Source organism: Rana temporaria, chromosome 2, assembly GCF_905171775.1.
Source record: "Rana temporaria chromosome 2, aRanTem1.1, whole genome shotgun sequence".
Lineage (NCBI taxonomy): Eukaryota > Metazoa > Chordata > Amphibia > Anura > Ranidae > Rana > Rana temporaria.
In genome coordinates, this window is record NC_053490.1 from 425,302,545 (window position 1) to 425,324,011 (window position 21,467).

At 42.8% G+C, this 21,467-nt stretch overlaps 1 protein-coding gene across 1 annotated transcript in view; it reads left to right on the plus strand.

The window, feature by feature from the left end:
- MBTPS2 (membrane bound transcription factor peptidase, site 2) overlaps positions 1-21,467 on the plus strand; it is an 82,283-nt gene that overhangs the window by 24,747 nt on the left and 36,069 nt on the right. Inside the window, exons 5-6 of the mRNA XM_040338250.1 lie at positions 1,235-1,362; positions 9,985-10,103. Of these exons, the coding sequence (XP_040194184.1) occupies positions 1,235-1,362; positions 9,985-10,103 (247 nt within the window). The remainder of the gene's footprint in view (positions 1-1,234; positions 1,363-9,984; positions 10,104-21,467) is intronic.

The window sequence follows — 21,467 nt, forward strand, 5'->3', positions numbered from 1 at the left end:
CCCCGTCCTGTCACTCTAGTTTCGGCAACTCCTCTGTCGACGCGCTCTGCTGTAATCGCGCGACATCTTCTCACGCCGGCCGTTGTTATGGCAACCATGTAGTGTTGACGGCGACGCTCGCCGTCAACACTGCACATGCGCGGGATCGAGCGGTGAATGCTGGGAGGCCAGCATTCGCCCGATCCCGGAAGAAGACCCTGTCGGCTTCACAATGCCCACAGGTAAGATGGAAACGTCCATCTACAAAAAATCAAAGATATAATTTTACAAATTACAGCGCATCGGATGGCTGAACGTCGGGGACATCCTGTTAGTGCGGGAGTAAAGGTAAGACCTGGGGATTACAGGAAAAAAAAAAAAAAGATATACCGCGGAACCACGGCTTTAAGTTGAATCTGTTTGTAAGTCGGAACAGGTACATTATTTTAAGTGTAGCTCCAGCCAAAAAAAAAGATTTTTAAGCTTTTTGGAAAACATAGAGAAGGGTTATCACCCCTGTAAAATGTTGTTTTACTGTCTGTGCCCATGTTCAGAAGATTTTACCTCAGTTTCTGTCCCAATGATAATTGGGTTTTACAAATTTTGAGTTGTTGTGGAAACAAGGATTGGTGATAAAGCTTCAGTTGAGGTTATCTCTTTCCCATAATAACTCTTAGGCTGGGTTCACACCTATGCGAATTGACATTATAAAATACATTGGTTTTAATGAGGCTGGTTCACATATGTGCGATGCATTCGCACTGCGCATTGCCGAAAAAACGTGTGTGAATTCAGGCCCATTATCTTCTATGGGCACGCATCTGATTTCGCAGATGTGTTCATTTCTCTTCAGTATTTCTCTCATTCACCTCATTACACTTCCCCCCTCCCCCTCCCCTCTGCCAGGTCTCCAAATTCACAGCTAAAATGGAGAGGATCTGCTGAACAGTTCTCTTATCTCTGCAGAGATAAGAGAGCTGAAATTCGCACTGCACAAGTGTGAATCCAGCCTTACAGGAGTGAATTTCCCTTCCTAGGAGTAGATTTCCTCCCACTTCCTGTTATCTCCCTTCATTTGTAAGTAGGAGTCGTTTGTAAGTCGGATGTTTGTAACTAGGGGACTGCCTGTATCTAGAAGTGTTTTTAGAATGGTTTCTGAAGCATGTCCAATAAAAGGAGAATTAAATGTGTTTTTAACATTCATAACTATGTGAGATGATTACTAATAAAACATATTTTATCTCCTATACTGCAGAGAAACCGTACGATTTAATGGCTTTGGGATGTTCGTGTTCGTGGTGTATCCTGGAGCATTTGTTGATCTTTTCACCACGCATCTCCAGCTGGTGTCACCTGTCCAACAGCTGAGGATTTTCTGTGCAGGTAAATTTTGTGGAAACGGCGTCGTACACTTTTACGGTATATGTAAACCCAATCGCTAAAATGTCAAAGTCATTTGAAAAGTTATTTTAAAAATTTTCATGTTAAAATAATACCTGGTGATCCCAATATAGGGTTACTACATTCTCTGCCTGTCTCACGGTAGTTCTCCTGGGTTGTCACCAGTCACATGGGCTTCCAATGGAGAGTTGGTCATTGTGAGACTTCATTCATGGCCGTAAAAATGTTGCTGTTATTACACATGTGTTTTCTAGGAGGAAAAACTCCTGCGTAATGATCAGTAAAATACTAGTCTACAGACTCCTAATTATGGATAAATTATTTTTTCCCATTTGTTTAGACCTTATTTACGGACCTACAAACACATATACATGCATTTATACGTGAAGAGCATAAAGCGCATGTTCTCAGATGCAGATTTTTTCATTTTGTGTTACGGCTCTGAATGCAGTGCATGTTTATGCACCCGTGTGAGTGGCTCCATTGGAAACAATGCAGCTTTGTTCAATTCCATAATAAAAAACGTTGTTTTTGTGTTTTTATACAGCCATGTGAATGAGGCCTAGAGCTTCATTCACACGGCCTTAAAAGTAGACATATACAAGTGTTTAACCACTTAAAGACGGGGTTCACCCTATAAAAAAAAAAAATTCTAGCATTAAATTAAGCATAGTAGCACGAGCTACAGTATGCCTTTATTTTTATTTTTTGCCCCGTACTCACTGTTTAATCCTATAGTGAAGATTCAGACTCCCCGCGGGGAATGGGCGTTCCTATCCAGAGGGAAGATGATTGACGGCCGGCTCTGGTGCGTCACGCTTCTCCGGAAATAGCCGAAATAGGTTGAACCACCGCTTTAAGGACCGGAAGATTTCCCCCTTAATGACCAGGCAATTGTTGGTGATACGGCCATGCGTCGCTTTTGCGTGGTCGTGCGATGCTGTACCCAAACAAAATTGACGTCTTTATTTTCCCACAAATAGAGCTTTCTTTTGGTGGTAAGAAAAGAAATGGCTGCACATCCAGGAATTCCGATTTGCCTTTTATTGTTCAAAGTGATAACACCAAAGACACCAACACGAGGTCACGTAGACGCGTTTCACACAAACATCTTGTGCTTCATCATTACCATTTCTTTTGGTGGTATTTTGAGGGAAAAAAAAAACCTTTTTGCCATTAGAATTATCCAAAAAAACAAACAAATTTCTTCATCAGTTTAGGCCAATGTGTATTCTTCTACATATTTTTGGTAAAAAAAATCCCAAATAGCGTTTATTGATTGGTTTGCACAAAAGTTATTATGTCTACAGAATAGGGGATAGATTTGTCTTTTTTTTTTTTTTTTACTAGTATTGGCAGTGATTTATGATTTTTTAGTGGGACCTCGACATTGCGGCGGACAGATCGGACCCCTTTGACACTTTTTTGGGACCAATGACATTAATACAGCAATTTGTGCTATAAAAAAAAATGATTACTATATAAATGACAGGGGCAGGGGAGGGGTTAATACCAGGGGCGATCAAATGGTTAAATGTTCCCTAGGGAGGTGCCTTCTAACTGTGGGGGGAGGGGACTGACAGGAAGTAGAGAGATTGCTGTTCCTAATCACTAGGAACAGACAGTCTCACTCTACTCCCCTAACAGAACGGGGATCTGTTTGTTTACACTGGCAGATCCCCATTCAGCCTCTTTGTAGAGTGCTTATTGGCTCCCCCACTAGCGAATGGGCGCACACGCCCACAGTTTGCTGTGTACGCGTCTGACGTAAGACTGCAATTTGCGCGGGAGAGCCAACCTGCCTCAGTACAACTGCGGCAGCTGGTCGTTAAGTACAGTAGTTTAATTATGCATCAGAACGCAGCTGCATTGTTTTCAATTGAGCCATTCACACAGGTGCATAAACATGAGTTGCTTTTAGATCTGTAACACAGAATACACAAATCGTACACACGATCTGAAAATCATCCGAAAAATACCGCTTTCGAATTGATCGTACGATCAATTGATCATTGGTACAGAGCTTTCGAGGGCCAATCATGACAGTTAATCCGATATTATCCGATCGGACAAGCAAGAAATGTTTTCTCGTAGAATACCAAATCGTACAATTTTCTTTAATCAGTACAGTTGTCGTCCAAAAATACAATAAAAATACACTGCAACACATGACATCACTTTCCGATGCAACTTTAGTAAGCTCTTCATGTTCGATATGCGACTAGAATGCAAAAAAAAAAAACGGACGATCTGTCATCCGATTTTCCGTTTGTGTGTATGGGGGCATAAGAACATTTGCCTTTTGTGCTTACGCATATGAACACGTTTGAAAGCACAAAAATTAAGTGTAAACAAAGGGGGAAAGAAAATTATAAAAAATGATTGTGTGAAGCGCAGTGCTTTACCAAAATTAAATATTCCGTTAAAGTTTTTATATGCACTTTATAATGTTCACGTTGTTTTTCTGGGTGGAATTGAAGGCTGTATTACATTGTACATCTGAAGGGTGCATGTTTTAAATTTGTTTAACCACTTCAGCCCTGGAAGAATTTACCTCCTTCCTTACCAGAGCACTTTTTGCGATTCGGCACTGCGTAGTTTTAACTGACAATTGCGCGGTCGTGCGACTTCCAAACAAAATTGACGTTCCTTTTTTTCCAGAAATAGAGCTTTCTTTTGGTGTTATTTGATCACCTTTGTGGTTTTTATTTTTTGCGCTATAAACAAAAATACAGCGTCAATTTAAAAAAAAAATCTATTTTTTACTTTTTGCTATAATAAATATCCCCCAAAAAATCTATAAAATTTTATTTTTTTTCCTCAGTTTAGGCCGATACGTATTCTTCTTCTACATATCTTTGGTAAAAAAAATGCAATAAGCGTATATTGATTGGTTTAATAGGGGATAGTTTTATTGCATTTTTATTTATTTGTATTTTTTTTACTAGTAATGGCAGCGATCTGCGATTTTTATTGTGACCGTGACATTGCGACGGACATATCGGACACTTTTGACACATTTTTGGGACCATGTACATTTACAGCGATTTGTGCTATAAAACTGCACTGATTACTGTATAAATGTGACTGGCAGGGAAGGGGTTAACACTAGGGGGCGCTGAAGGGGTTAATATGTTCCCTAGTGTGTGATTCCAACTGTAGGGGGAGGAGACTCACAAGGGGAGGAGACCGATGTGTGTTCCTCTGTACTGGGAACACATATTGGTCGCCTCACCTGACAGGACCATGGATCTGTATGTTTACACAGATCCACAGTCCTGCCGTGATCGCGGGTGCCCGGCAGACATCACCTCCGCCGGGCACGTGCACCGGGTCTCACGCAATGCTGCGGGTGTGCGCGCCCCCTAGACGACTGGGAAACCCGGGACGTCATATGACATCCACCCAGGATGGGAGATCCCATCTGTGGACGTCATATGACAATGGGCGGTAGGGAAGTGGTTAAGTAAAAGCTTTCACTGCATTATGCTATTTGCCCAGTGCTTCTGGTTATGGGGGAGCATTGGGCAAATGGCATAATACAGTGAAACCTTTTACTTAAACAAAAGGTCCTCTGTAATTGCATCATTAGGTGGTATTCTCTTGATAGGGAAAATGTTAAAATGCTTTAGATGTCTTAAAAGCTGCAGATTTGAATTGTGCAATTAATTAACGGCCTTCAGCTAATGTACATTTAATGCTGGATATATTCAATGCTGTGAAAAAGCTTTAGGCAGGTGTGAACAAATGCTGTAAAGAAAGAATGCTTTCAGAAATAGAAGTGTTAATAGTTTATTTTTAATTGACAAAATGGAATGAAAATGAACAAAAGAGAATTCCAAATCAAATCAATACTTGGTGTGACCAACCCTTTCCTTCAAAACAGTTCTAGGTACACTTGCACGCCGTTTTTGAAAGAACTTAGCTGGTAGGTTGTTCCAAACATCTTGGAGAACAAGCCACAGATCTTCTGTGGAGGTAGGTTGCCTCAAATCTTTCTGTATCATCATGTAATCACAGATTACATTTTTGGATCATTCTTACTTTACAGCATTTTTTCACACCTGCCTAAAACGTATGCACTATCCAGTCCATTTGATTCAACCAGATAGATTAAGAATAGATATTACACTCATACAAAATACACACATGGCAATAATGTAGTTAAGAGACTTGCACCAAAAGTACATAAATCAGGTGAGTACATTTTAACCGTTTACGTCCTGATGGCCGCTTAAAGCGGGAGTTCACCCATAAAACAGTTTTTTCAAACAATCCCCTTAGCTTCATGCTCGTTTTGTCTAGGGGAATCGGCTAGTTGTTTTAAAATATGAGCTGTACTTACCGTTTTCGAGATGCATCTTCTCCGTCGCTTCCGGGTATGGGTCTTCGGGAGCGGGCGTTCCTTCTTGATTGACAGTCTTCCGAGAGGCTTCCGACGGTCGCATCCATCGCGTCACTAGTAGCCGAAAGAAGCCGAACGTCGGTGCGGCTCTATACTGCGCCTGCGCACCGACGTTCGGCTTCTTTCGGAAAATCGTGACGCGATGGATGCGACCGCCGGAAGCCTCTCGGAAGACTGTCAATCAAAATAGGAACGCCCAGTCCCACAGCCCATACACGGAAGCGGCAGAGAAGATGCATCTCGTAAACGGTAAGTACAGCTCATATTTTAAAACAACTAGCCGATTCCCCTAGACAAAACGAGCATGAAGCTAAGGGTAAAAAGTGTTATGTGCGGGTGAACCCCCGCTTTAATAATAGCTAAAAATGTGCTGATGTCTATGTTCCTTCATAAAAGTACTAAACAAAACCAAGACTAAATGTGTACCCAGATGGAATGAAAGTTGTAATCCTTTCTCCACTAGATGGCATGCTGAATCCATGTAATATTGTCTTGTTCTTCTAAAGAAAAAAAAAAGAATAAAATGATTTTGTTTTATTCACTTCTTTTTTTTGTGAGACACATGAATTAAGTTAGTCAGACTACAGCAGGATTGGACACAGCACCTGTATAACCTCTTCTCTAACCAGCTAGCCTCATTGCCTCAATTTTTGCTAGTGGAGGGCTGTAGTTTTAGGATCCCTGGTCTAACTATTGCTTCCTAAACTTTTTTTCTTGTTTGATTTTTACCTCTGGAATATTTAATCAAGATTCCTCTCTACACCATTGCTTGAACTGGTCTTTATATTGCTGTTTTTTTCACAGGATGTGTGGCGGGGGACTAACCTGGAATGTAACTTTTGGCTACTGGGCTCTGCGTTGCAGCATTTTATAGACCAAAGTACACTGTTGGTCACAGAGGGCCAGATCCACGAAGCGCGGCACTTCTCTCCGTCCGGTGTAGTGTATCTCGGATACACTACGCCGCCGTAACTTACTTTTTTTCTTTTGTATCCTCAAAGATTTCCCGCTGTAAGTTACGGCGGCGTAGTGTAACTTAGGTGGCGTAAGGGCGCGCAATTCAAATGTATGTGATGGGGGCGTGTTTTATGTTAATACGTCGTAACCCAACGTAAATTACGGTTTTTTTTAACGGCGCATGCGCCGTCCGTGGGGGTATCCCAGTGCGCATGCTCGAAATTAAACCGGAACAAGCCAATGCTTACGACGGTGACGTCATTCTACGCAAAGCCCTATTTGCGAACGACTTACGCAAACGACGTAACATTTTCAAAATTCGACGCAGGAACGACGGCCATACTTAACATAGGATACGCCTCATATAACAGGTAACTATACGCCGGAAAAAGCCGAACGAAAACGACGTAAAAAAATGCGCCGGACGTACGTTCGTGGATCGCCGCATCTAGCTAATTTGCATACTCAACGCGGAATTCGACGAAAAAGCCACCTAGCGGCCAGCGTAAATATGCACCTACGATCCGACAGCGTACTAAGACGTACGCCTGTCGGATCGAGCCCAGATTTCGTCGTATCTTGTTTGTTCGTGGATACAAAACAGAGATACGACGGGGGAACTTTGAAATTACGCGGCTTATCCATAGATACGCCGGCGTAATTCGTTTGAGGATCTGGCCCAGAGTGTTTTCTTAGTCCAGAGTCATGGCACTTACCAAGATTGTTACCCTGTCTCAGAAGAGTAAGGCCAGTTGGGCTGAAGCATCAGGATAACCTCTTAAATTTCCCACCACTGCCAGCTTTGCCACAGGCTGACATCCACTGGGTGCGATCGTGTGCATGTGTGCTCTTTTCCGCCATTCAGCCTATAGGAAGCACCATCCCGCTGCAACTCTTGAAGCACCATGTGAATCTTCAATCTGTTTTTAACTGCCCGCCTACAGCGATCTGGTCACCTCTGGCTACCCCTAACCTCATCAGAACCAGTTGCCTGGGTTCTCGTGTTTTACGTTATACTGATGTCCATACAGATGTGTAGAGAACTCTGGCGGCATATAAGGGATGCTGTTTCTACCTATAAGGAGGTTTTGACTTGAATATTTTGAGGGATATGGCCTATTTTGGTCCTGACTGTAATACTATGACTAGCAATGCAACCAGTGAGTAGCGACGCTCCTGTCTCGGTGTAAGAGGTCCTCACATGTTCCTCGGCATAGTCCCACCTCTTTCCTTCATCTACTGGTACTTTCAGGACTTCAGAGCCTGCCTCTAGCTCTGGTCATAGGGCTTTCAACCAGTGGTCAGTGAACCGCTCTGAATAGCCTTTGCATGTTGTCCAATCTGCTTTGGACAGTGTGCCTCTCTGGCCCTTGAATTTAAAAGCCATTTTCCTTAGCCCACAATCTGGCTGCCTGGAACAGATGTTTTTTCTTTTCATTGGGGAATCTTGCCTTGAGTTGGCTTCCTAGACTGAACTCCTTTAGACATCACCTTGGTTTTGCAATGCATTCTCCTCTGTGAAGGAGTGGTAAGTCCTCTCTGTGAATAGACAAGTTACCTGGTCTCTAAGCTTGGTAACGCCAAGTGTGCTACTCTCAACAGCACGGTTTCCTCTATGGACTAGGCATTGGAATCTGTCTCTTCTTATCTGGTAGACATTTCACCAAAGAGCGAGTTCTGTGCCTCTGGATGCTCTTCATCTTCTGTTGAACAAGCAGATACCATAACCAGAGGGCTTTGCACACCCCTGAATTGTCAGCAGGTGGAACACCCTTGGCTCTTGCTGCAGGTTCCCTATGTTGAGGATATGGTGTGTCAGGAGGACTTTTTTGTGGGACCTACTTGCCTAGACATTTGTCCTACTTTTGTAGTTAGTCTGCAGCCTTTTGAGGCAGGTTCCCTGGATACCTTCCCTTGTTCTACCCTTAGTGAAGTAGCAGTACGGCTAAGCTTTCTCAGTCCATGGCTACGAATGCTTTGGTGGACCAGAACAAGTCAGAAGATCCTGTTAGATCCCAGATATTTCTCCAGGGTTTGTGTGATTTGTAATTTGAGTCACCTACCAACCCTAGGGGCCACTTCACAACTCTTATGGGTTGCTCTGATGTAATGATTTTCAAATTTGAGTCACCTACCAACCCTAGGGGCCACTTCACAACTCTTATGGGTTGCTCTGATGTAATGATTTTCAAATTTGAGTCACCTACCAACCCTAGGGGCCACTTCACAACTCTTATGGGTTGCTCTGATGTAATGATTTTCAAATTCTTCGAAAATCTCATTAGCAAGAGTGCTTTCTGGCTGGGCAACCCTCTCCCTAGTATGGAAGATTTCTGTTCCTAAATTTGAATGGTCGTGTGGATAAGACTTGGGCATTCCCGTGTAGATTGGCAGGTCCTTTTTGCGGAATGGTTTTGCCCCAGGTTTCCTTGGGGGTTGTCCCGGTGTTTTTTGTTTTTTTGTTTTTTTTTTCTCTCATGTTTTGGTCTATTTTTCCTTAATCATTTTTATATTGCTCCACCTGTTTGGTGGGTTTTTGGTTTCATAGCCTCTCACTGGTTTGGGCACAGTGCTTTTTACTTTAGGTAGAATCATTTCTCTCTCGTGTTGATCTCTTATATCCTGGTTTTGTGCATCAGGTTGATCCTCTTTAGCCTCCACTTGCTTGTAGGCAACCTCTCTTGTCTTGCAGGGGGCTTTACTTCATCTAGTCAGATCTGGGCATTGGTTCTTAGTTATGGGCTGGTCCCACTCTCCCTATGGGCCTCTCAGTGGTTTTTGCCCACCTCTCAGTGGGACTGCTTTTGGACATCCCATTTGTATCTAAAATCCTGTGCCCCTCAATGGACGATAAATAAAATACGATTTTTGTACTTGCCATAAAATCTTTTACTTGGAGTAAATTTAGGATTACAAGTCCCACTTCTGTGTGTTTTTTGCTTTTGCCCTTTGGTACTGATTTCCACAAAACTGAGGCATTCTGGTTAGAGGAGGAGTTATATGGGGGCTAGCTTACAATTTTTCTGTTTGCCACTTCTTGTAGGCAGCAGTATAACTTGTTTGTATCTGTATTCATGTGTCCCTCAGTGGACTCCAGGAATATTTTATGGTTAGTGGCAAAATCTTTTTTTAATTTATTTTCTGACAATATTATTGCTTTATGTGTCTGTCATTACCCTTTGTATATTTGTGTGGATGTAGAGATCTTTATATAACTTTGTCATGTTGTACTTTTTATGTAGGTGTGTGGCACAATTTCATCCTTGGTGTTCTGGGCCTCTTGATATTGTTTCCACTTCCTGTATTCCTGTATCCATTTTACTACACTGGAGTCGGAGCCTTAGTCACTGAAGTTTTAGAGGTACAACCTGAAAATATATTTTTTAAATGTTTGTCATTTTCACTGTTTGTTCATACGCCATTTAAACAGGTAACTGCTGTCAAGGTTTAGGAGTCTCGTAGGTTAACGTTGCTTAGTAATCTTCTGTTATAAGGAAAGTACAGTTAATAAGCATGCTTGAGACTCTGTCCTCTCTGTAGCACCTTATTTCTAAAACGTTCAGTTATTGTAGGTTAAATCTGATGTTTTTTTTGTGAGAGGCCCGGCCCAATATTATCAGAGAGGACAACATATTTTGGTCATAGCAGCTAGTTAGAAAGTCTTAATTTCAGTCTTTGATAGAGACTGGTGATATACCGTAAAAGAGGGGAATTGTTGCTTGTCATTATGCCCATGCAGTGATATATAATGTACTTGCAACAAACAAAATGTATTAGTGTACTTGATACGTTTTTTATTTGCACTAACACTCACATTTTCAGGGCATGCTTTCGGGGTGTATCCCCTTCTTCAAGGTCTAAGCAGTACTAATTGTACAGCAGTACTGCTTCCCTGCTTCGACCTTGAAGGGGGGTACACCCCAAAATCTTGTCCTGAGAAATTAAATGTTAGTGGAAACATAAAAAGTAACTTGGCCACTAATAAATTGTTCATGTTAGCCATGATACTTTTTGGGTCCTGGTCAATAATAAGTTGGTAATATATAAATATAATATATAGAGATGTTAGTTTAGAGGGTCGAGAACTTGTACGCAGATATGTCTTTATAGACAATTTAAAGTTGAAATTCTATGAAACACTGATATCACCTGCTTGCTTGTGACCCCTTTGTGAGGTCATTTCCTATCTGCAAATCTGAGCCTTTAGAAACTTGTGAAAATGAACCAAATCCATAAAGTAAAATATTCACAGGTTGAGGGCACCTTTTGAACTCCTCTATATCCACAGGCTTATCTTTCTCACCATGCACCAACTGAAAACAAGACTAAATGCCCGTACACACGATCAGAAATTCATACGAGAGATACCAATTTCAAAGCGATCGTATGATAATCTGATCATTGGTACGCCATTTTCTAAAGCTGATTAAGACAGGCCATAGGAAATTAACCGATGGAGTAAGCATGACTTTTTTTTTTCTGGTATGATACCAGATCGTACGATTTTCGTTTAATCAGTACAGCTTTCATCGGAAAGTACAGTACAGATACATTACATCAGTGGTCATCAACCTTGTCCTGCAGGGCCCACTAACAGGCCAGGTTTGCAAGATAACTGAAATACATCACAGCTGATATCATTTGCTCCTCAGTGATTGCAGTATTCTAGACTGCATCTCCCCAAGGTAATACATAAAACCTGGCCTGTTAGTGGGCCCTGCAGGACAGGGTTGATGACCACTGCATTACATCATTTACAAATTTTTGTTCTGTTGTACGAGAATTTTCATAACTGTAGTAACCTCTTCATTTTCGATATGGAGACTAGCACGCAAAAATAAAATAGACTCATGCTTGGCTTGATACATTACATTTGGAGAATGCATAGTGGAGGCATTAAACATAAATACATAAATACATTAAGGGGAAAAGATACCGTATTTACCGGGGTATAGCGCGCACCCCTAAACTTGACCTGGATTCCTGTAAAAAAAATATTTTTTTGTACTTACAGTTTTGGTGTCTTCCGCAGCGTCCATCGGCGGCCTCGTCGGGTCCGTCTGTGGCTTCGGGTGTCCTCTTCGTCGGGTCCGGCGTCCTCCCCGCTCGTTTTCCGAGCCGAGTTTGAATACTGCGCTGACATATACCGAGCGCAGTACACTCGTGTATCGTCGGGCAGGCTCGGCTACTCTCGTGGTGACGTCCTGTACGTCCAGGACGTCAACGTGAGAGGCGCCGAAACTGCCCGAAGATACACGAGTGTACTGCGCTCGGTATATGCCGGCGCAGTATTCAAATTCAGCGCGGGAAAGCGGGTATCGGCGTATACCGCGCACCCACGATTTTGCCCTGATTTTCAGGGCAAAATAGTGCGTGGTATACGCCGATAAATACGGTATATTGCACATTAATAATTTTCCTTTTGATTTAGTGGGTGGGGCTTTAGGCTCCTTGTTACATTTTCCAGGCTCCCCTTTTGTAATTTTTTTGGGAAAAGTCTGTTATTCATAGTTAAAAAGTAAAACAAATATTACATTTAGGGGGTATTGTTTATAATATTGGATATAGAACATGGTTTAACATGTATACACTTTAATATTTTCCCTTTTATTGAAAGGGGACCTGTTATTATAATAATATGGAAACTGCCATTGCTAACTTAAGTCTGCATGCTCTCGGGCTGTCACCATTTTTCTTTAACTACTTTGTGGGTCATTTACCCAGATCAATAATGCAGCCAGTGAGGTGTTAGGCTCTTGATATGTTCACGTACATTTTGCTCTGGGTTAGTGACTCACCAAGGAGAGAAAAGAATAATGAGTTTGTACCCTCAAAACCAAGCTCTCAGTGATGGCCCGGAATTGTATACAGATGATCGAAATTTCCCAAAAAATTTGGCCGTCAAAATTTGAGAACCAGCTCTCAAATTTTTGCTGTCGGAAATTCCGACAGAAACTGTCCAATGGGGCCTACACACGGTCGGAATTTCCGACCAAAAGCTCACATCGACCTTTTCTTGACGGAAATTCCGTTTGTGTGTACGCGGCATAACTCTCATGATATTATTCTTTGTTGGTTTACTGTGAATTGTTGTGTGTTCTCTTGGAATTTGTTGCTGTAGATCAGGGATATGCAACTGGGGGACCTCCAGCTGTTGCAAAACTACAAGTCCCATCATGCCTCTGCCTCTGGGTGTCATGCTTGTGGCTGTCAGTCTTGCTATGCCACATGGGACTTGTAGTTCTGCAACAGCTGGAGGTCCGCTAATTGCATATCCCTGCTGTAGATCGTGAGAGCGTGTCTAAAGTAGTGGTAGCCATTTAAAAATGTAGCCTTCACAAAGGAGTACTTGGTATTCTTTCAATCTGACCGTAACCACACAGTTGTGTTTTTCATCATATCGATGACCAAATACAATTAAAATAACTTTATTACTGTAGGGCCCAGTCACAAAAAAACACAGTTCTCTGTAACATCCATGCAAAACAGCATTGAGGCGAAAATGCACCAAAATATTACATAGGCTGCACTTTTTCAGCGTACCCCACACAGGACACTGTGCCACCATGCATTGCAGCACATATAGGTTGTGGAGGTGTGTTGGGGTGCTGTTCAAAACGCAGTGCAAAAACACTCACAATATGTGGGAACACATTAACGCACTGCAAGTGGTGTGAGTGGGCTCTTTAACAGATCATACAAGTGGAGGTAGAATATTTTTTCTTTCAAATGGCAGCTACAAAAATTTAAACATTTTTGAAATTCTTGGCCTTATATATGTTGTAATATGGAGAAATTTGGAGCTGATGGACTAGATCACACATGTTAATGCATGTGGGGAAAAAAAAGAGACATGATCCAAATATTAAATCATTAATTTTTAGTATACGTGGCGGTGTAACGAAAGCTCATTATAAAAATGTGTTATATAAGAGCCAATTAAGTGCTTACACAATAGTGAGTTCTATATCTGGGGGCCAAATTACAGGCTGTCGTTAACCGTTGTCTGCCAATTATAGTAATTCCTAGGTTACAGTTTGTGCACATCTCAGTCCACTTAGAGAGGGATCATTTAACTCCTTTTGCACTGTACTCTGTAGATTTATGCTGTGTGAAGCTCCAGTCTGTGGAAGGATTACTGGTCTGTACAGGTTAAGGATGCTCAGCCTCCTTGTTTCATTGTAGCAGCTGAGACCTGCAATAGGGAATCCTTCTTGTGCACCTGCATGGACACAAATGTGTTGTTAGGCAAACAAGCTGCTGGAAAGACCTGTGCTTCTAATTCACACTGGAAGAAATACAATTGCACGTCCTTTTCACTTCTGTTTTGGTCACCAAATGGTTACCAGTCAAGCCAATTATGAAGTGGGCGCTTGGACCAATAAAACGCGTTGGATACTTTTTTGGATTGTACTCCTAACTTTTGATGGAATAAAGTTGTATATGGACCTGAATAGAGATTGGATTTTGGACCCCAAACCAAAAACCCCAAAAAATGGGGGGTTGTGGGCAATTGGACTATTGCGGTATGATGAGCAATTGTAAAAAATGCACGTGTAAAGGAAAGTATAAATTTTATTAACACAAACAATAAAATACAAACAAAGATGCAATTTAAAATAGTGACGATCCATGTGTATCACCACAGTAATCAACCCCTAGGAGGGGGAAGGTCACAATGGGAATAGGGGTCACTGAGGGTGTCTCTACTAGTTTTGCGGCCATTGCCGCTTCGTCAGGAGAACAATCTGAAATTAATTGACAAACAATCAATAAATGAACAGGTGACAGGCATAGAGATACAATCAAGCCTGACTTAAAAATATAATATATAGTGGGGGGGAGAACAAGGATTGAGCTGCTTACCTACGACCCCCACAGTCCGCGGGGGCAGGAGTGACCAGGTGAGGTCTCGTATGGTGACCAGGGGGGACATATGTGTGAATGGACTTACTATCTAGGCAAAGTAACCAAAAGAAAAGGGATATAATGTAACCGTAAAAATTATATGGCAAATTGAACTCCAGAGGAAGGTGCACAAATTGGTAATAAATCAATGAAGAAGGTAAATTAGTGAGGGTGGTGAAAGTGCAAGGTGAGAAAACTAGGGGAAGGTGGGGATGGAGGGGAGAGAGAAGGGAACATGGTCTCCATGTCCCAGAGGTGTTCTTTTGGATTTAGATCAGGTGAGCGTGGGGGCCATTCAATGGTATCAATTTCTTAATCCTCCAGGAACTGGCTGCATGCTCTTGCCACATGAGGCCGGGCATTGTCGTGCACCAGGAGCAACCCAGGACCCACTGCACCAGCATAGGGTCTGACAATGGGTCCAAGGATTTCATCCCAATACCTAATGGCAGTCAGGGTGCCATTGTGTAGCCTGTAGAGGTCTGTGTGTCCCTCCATGGATATGCCTCCCCAGACCATCACTGACCCACCATCAAACCGTACATGTTGAACGATGTTACAGGCAGCATAAAGTTCTCCGCGGCTTCCCCAGACCCTTTAATGTCTGTCACATATGCTCAGGGTGAACCTGCTCTCATCTGTGAAAAGCATGGGGCACCAGTGGCGTATCTGCCAATTATGGTGCTCAATGGAAAATGCCAATCGAGCTCCACAGTGTCCGGCAGTGAGCACAGAGCACACTAGAGGACGTCAGGCTCTCAGGCCACCCCCATGAAGTCTGTTTCTGATTGTTTGGTCAGAGGCATTCACACCAGTGGCCTGCTGGAGGTCATTTTGTAGGGCTCTTGCAGTGCTCATCCTGTTCCAGATACCTGTCCTGTTGATGAGTTAAGGACCTTCTACGGCTCTGTCCAGCTCTCCTAGAGTAACTGCCTGTCTCCTGGAATCTCCTCCATGCTCTTGAGACTGTGCTGGGAGACACTGCAAACCTTCTGGCAATGACACGTATGTGCCATCCTGGAGGAGTAGGGCTGCCTGTGCATCCTTTTTTAGGGTCCAAGTATCGCCTCGTGCTACCAGTTGTGACACTGACCCTAGCCAAATGCAAAACTAGTGAAAAACGGTCAGGAAAGATGAGTTGGGAAAAAAAAAAATGTCAGACACCTCCACCTGAAAAAACATTCTTGTTTGGAGGTCGTCTCATTGTTGCCCATCTAGTGCACCTGTTGTGAGCGCGCATACTGAAGGGGGGAGCACCTGAGTGGACACAAGGAAACTTTTGCTATCACCAGTTGTTTTGGATTTTGAGTTGTGAATGGACTTTATATATAATCTGATATCAATGCATGCCATCACATGAACTAGTCAACTTAGCACTTTACACATAGCACTTTCAGTGCATGGAAACACATTTGTGTATATAATTTGAGCACTTACCGGTATATATTGGATTTTCCTTTTATGACAGTCACTTTATTATTAATTAGTTGTGGAAGTAAACCCTCCTATCATTTTCAGCCAGGGAAGCTGCCATCTCGGCCTCTGTTTAATCTTCAACTGCCATGGTGCTGCACATGTGATCAGTTATGACACCAGTCATTGGATAGTTTGACAGTTTGGTAGAGAGCTCAACCAATGAAACTGTTACATTTCTGGCACATGCCATAAATGTAAATGTTTCATCCATGGGTTTACTTCCGCTTTAATGTATGTGGTTTGCTACAGATATATTCCAGAATACGTAGAAATACAGAGGGAATAATTTAATTAGTATAGGTTAGCGCAGCACTTTTTTTTTCTTTCTTTTACTTATACTGTATGAGAAAACTACCACTGTTTAACCACTTGACCACTGGGCACGAAAACCCCCTTAATCACCAGACCAATTTTCAGCTTTCGGTGCTCTCACAATTTGAATGACAATTACTCAGTCATACAACATTGTACCCATCTGAAATTTTTGTCCTTTTTTTCCCACAAATAGAGCTTTCTTTTGGTGGTATTTGATCACCTCTGCGGTTTTTATTTTTTGCGCTATAAAAGAAAAAAGACTGAAAATTCTGTAAAAAAAAAATAAAAATCTAGTTTCTGTCATATTAGCAGGTTATTTCTCACACACAGCATATGCATACTACAAATTACACCCCAAAACACATTCTGCTATTCCTCCCGAGTATAGCGATACCACATGTGTGCGACTTTTACACAGCGTGGCCACATAGAGAGGCCCAACATGCAGGGAGCACCATCAGGCGTTCTGGAGCACCCAGGCCAATTTTGACATTTCTCTCCTACATGTAAAAATCATCATTTATTTGCTAAAAAATTACATAGAAACCCAAAACATTATATATGCTTTTTTTTCAAAGACCCTAGAGAATACAATGGCGGTTGTTGCAACTTTTTATCTTGCACGGTATTTTCGCAGCAATTTTTTGAACGCGTGTTTTTAAAAAAAAAACAGTTTTGTGCTTAAAAAAAAACAAAACAGTAAAGTTAGCCCAATGTTTTTGCATAATATGAAAGATGAAGTTACGCCGAGTAAATAGATACCCAACATGTCACCCTTCAAAATTGCACACGCTCGTGAAATTGCGCCAAACGTTGCTACTTAAAAATCCCCATAGGCGACGTATTGCAAGGTATTGGAGTATTGAGGGTATTGCGGAGTATTGGGGGGGTATTGCAGAGTATGGGGGGTATTGCAGAGTATGGGGGGTATTGCAGAGTATGGGGGGGGGTATTGCAGAGTATGGGGGGGGGGGGTATTGCAGAGTATGGGGGGGGGGTATTGCAGAGTATGGGGGGGGGGTATTGCAGAGTATGGGGGGGGGTATTGCAGAGTATGGGGGGGGGTATTGCAGAGTATGGGGGGGGGGGTATTGCAGAGTATGGGGGGGGGTATTGCAGAGTATGGGGGGGGTATTGCAGAGTATGGGGGGGGGATTGCAGAGTATGGGGGGGGTATTGCAGAGTATGGGGGGGGTATTGCAGAGTATGGGGGGGGGGGTATTGCAGAGTATGGGTGGGTATTGCAGAGTATGGGGGGGTGGGGTATTGCAGAGTATGGGGGGGTGGGGTATTGCAGAGTATGGGGTGGGGTATTGCAGAGTATGGGGTGGGGTATTGCAGAGTATGGGGTGGGGTATTGCAGAGTATTGCACTCATCATTATTTTTATTTTGCAGAGTATTGCGCAGGGATGGCTGGATCTGTGACTGCAATTGTCACAGATCCAGCCCACAGTGCGGCAGCTGCTGCTGCCGCCCGATCCCCCCCCCCCTCCCTCTCCTCTCACACTGTACCGAACGGTACAGAGAGGAGAGGGAGGAACCGGCGTCATTACATGACGCCGGTTTGTTTACAAGTGATCGCGCCGTCATTGGACGGCGCGATCACGTGGTAAGGAGCCGCTTCCATTGGCTCCTTACCGCGATCCGTGTTGCTGCGGGTCCCGTGGACCCGCCGAGCGCCGGTGATCGCGTGTGCGCGCCCGCTCGGGCGCGCAATTGTGACTCTCTGGGAGGACGTATATTGACGCCCTCCTAGAGTTAGGGAACCGCCTTGTAGCCGTATTTCGGCTATAGGGCGGTTACCAAGTAGTTAAAGTAGTGGAACTTCAGTCATTTTATCATCTTTGCATTTTTAATAAATCTTCTACCCTTGTTAGTTTAACTTTTGATAATAAAACATTTTTTCTCTTTTCGTCCATGGACGACAGAGAAAAGGATTTTACGGTGAGTACAAAAAAATCCTATTTTCTCTTTTCGTCCATAGACGGACACAGCTCGTTTTATTCTTGACTTGTGGGTTATGTTCCTGTTCTATAGGAGAAGTCCTCTCCTATGAACAGAAACATAGCCCAAATGTCAAGATTTAAGGAGCTATGTCCGTCCATGGAGGACAGAGTAAAGGATTTTACGGTGAGTACAAAAAATCCTATTTTTTTCTGCCAGTAAATACCTTTTACAGCGCACTTCCTGTTTCTTGTCTGGTCATTCACCTAGGCTTATGACTTCATGCACAGCTCTCTTACTCTGTGAGAGAGTGCCAGGAAGGGAGGGGGGATGAGTCATAAGAGGGCCAATGAGAGCTGCAGGAGCTGGAGGTGTGTGTCTGTGTAAATCCAGGAAGTGAACAGGCAGCGGCTTCAGCTGCTCACAGTTAAAATGGTTGCAGCCAGACTCTGTGGCGGGAGATTTCTGCAGCATATTTGGGGCAAGTACAGAATCACAGTATACAGGGAGTGCAAAATTATTAGGCAAATTAGTATTTTGAACACATCATCCTCTTTATGCATGTTTCTTACTCCAAGCTGTATAGGCTCGAAAGCCTACTACCAATTAAGCATATTAGGTGATGTGCATCTCTGTAATGAGAAGGTGTGTGGTCTAATGACATCAACACCCTATATCAGGTGTGCATAATTATTAGTCAACTTCCTTTCCTTTGGCAAAATGGGTCAAAAGAAGGACTTGACAGGCTCAGAAAAGTCAAAAATAGTGAGATATCTTGCAGAGGGATGCAGCACTCTTAAAATTGCAAAGCTTCTGAAGCGTGATCATCGAACAATCAATCGTTTCATTCAAAATAGTCAACAGGGTCGCAAGAAGCGTGTGGAAAAACCAAGGCGCAAAATAACTGCCCATGAACTGAGAAAAGTCAAGCGTGCAGCTGCCAAGATGCCACTTGCCACCAGTTTGGCCATATTTCAGAGCTGCAACATCACTGGAGTGCCCAAAAGCACAAGGTGTGCAATACTCAGAGACATGGCCAAGGTAAGAAAGGCTGAAAGACGACCACCACTGAACAAGACACACAAGCTGAAACGTCAAGACTGGGCCAAGAAATATCTCAAGACTGATTTTTCTAAGGTTTTATGGACTGATGAAATGAGAGTGAGTCTTGATGGGCCAGATGGATGGGCCCGTGGCTGGATTGGTAAAGGGCAGAGAGCTCCAGTCCGACTCAGACGCCAGCAAGGTGGAGGTGGAGTACTGGTTTGGGCTGGTATCATCAAAGATGAGCTTGTGGGGCCTTTTCGGGTTGAGGATGGAGTCAAGCTCAACTCCCAGTCCTACTGCCAGTTTCTGGAAGACACCTTCTTCAAGCAGTGGTACAGGAAGAAGTCTGCATCCTTCAAGAAAAACATGATTTTCATGCAGGACAATGCTCCATCACACGCGTCCAAGTACTCCACAGCATGGCTGGCAAGAAAGGGTATAAAAGAAGAAAAACTAATGACATGGCCTCCTTGTTCACCTGATCTGAACCCCATTGAGAACCTGTGGTCCATCATCAAATGTGAGATTTACAAGGAGGGAAAACAGTACACCTCTCTGAACAGTGTCTGGGAGGCTGTGGTTGCTGCTGCACGCAATGTTGATGGTGAACAGATCAAAACACTGACAGAATCCATGGATGGCAGGCTTTTGAGTGTCCTTGCAAAGAAAGGTGGCTATATTGGTCACTGATTTGTTTTTGTTTTGTTTTTGAATGTCATGAATGTATATTTGTGAATGTTGAGATGTTATATTGGTTTCACTGGTAAAAATAAATAATTGAAATGGGTATATATTTTTTTTGTTAAGTTGCCTAATAATTATGCACAGTAATAGTCACCTGCACACACAGATATCCCCCTAAAATAGCTAAAACTAAAAACAAACTAAAAAATACTTCCAAAAATATTCAGCTTTGATATTAATGAGTTTTTTGGGTTCATTGAGAACATGGTTGTTGTTCAATAATAAAATTAATCCTCAAAAATACAACTTGCCTAATAATTCTGCACTCCCTGTATATAAAATAATATGCAAAGTGGTTGGAGGGAAGCTTCAGAAAGGAAAATGTATTTTGATTACAAATTATGTGAGAAGATTGCAGTTCCTCTTTAACCTTTAACCACTTTACTACCGGCCGCCATCAATTGGCGGCGGCACGATAGTGCTCTCATATGACGTCCTCGCCTGCAGAGCCACTAGGGGACGCGTGCGCTCCCGCCGCGTTACTGGGAACCCGATGCACGTGCCCGGCGGCCGCGCTGTTGCCGGGCACCCGCGATTGCCCCTGGCGCGATTGCCCCAGTGTAAACACAGAGATCCACGTCCTGTCAGGGAGAGGAGACCGATGCTGTGTCCCTTGTACATAGGGACACAGATCGGTCACCTCCCCCAGTCAGTCCCCTTCCCCTACAGTTAGAATCGCTTACTAGGGTACACATTTAACCCCTTGATCGCCCCCCTAGTGTTAACCCCTTCCCTGCCAGTCACATTTACACAGTAATCGGTGCATATTTAGAGCACTGTTCGCTGTATAAATGTTAATGGTCCCATTACTAGTAAAAAAATAAAAAAAAATGCTATAAATCTATCCCCTATTTTGTAGTCGTTATAACTTTTGCGCAAACCAATCTATATACGCTTATTGCGATATTTTTTTTTTTACCAAAAATATGTAGAAGAATACGTATTGGCCAAAACTCAGCGAAAAAAAAAATTGTTTTTATATATTTTTGGCGATATTTATCATAGCAAAAAGTAAAAAATATTACTTTTTTTTTTTTAATTGTCGCTCTTCTTTTGTTTATAGTGAAAAAAATAAAAACCACAGAGGTTATCAAATACCACCAATAAAAAGCCATTTTTGTGGGGAAAAAATTATTAAAATTTCATTTGGGTACAGTGTAGCATGACCGCGCAATTGTCATTCAAATTGTGACAGCACTGAAAGCTGAAAAATGGCTTGGGCAGGAAGGGGGTGAAAGTGCCCGGTATTGAGGTGGTTAATGACATTTGCCAAAAACATCTCTGCATTAC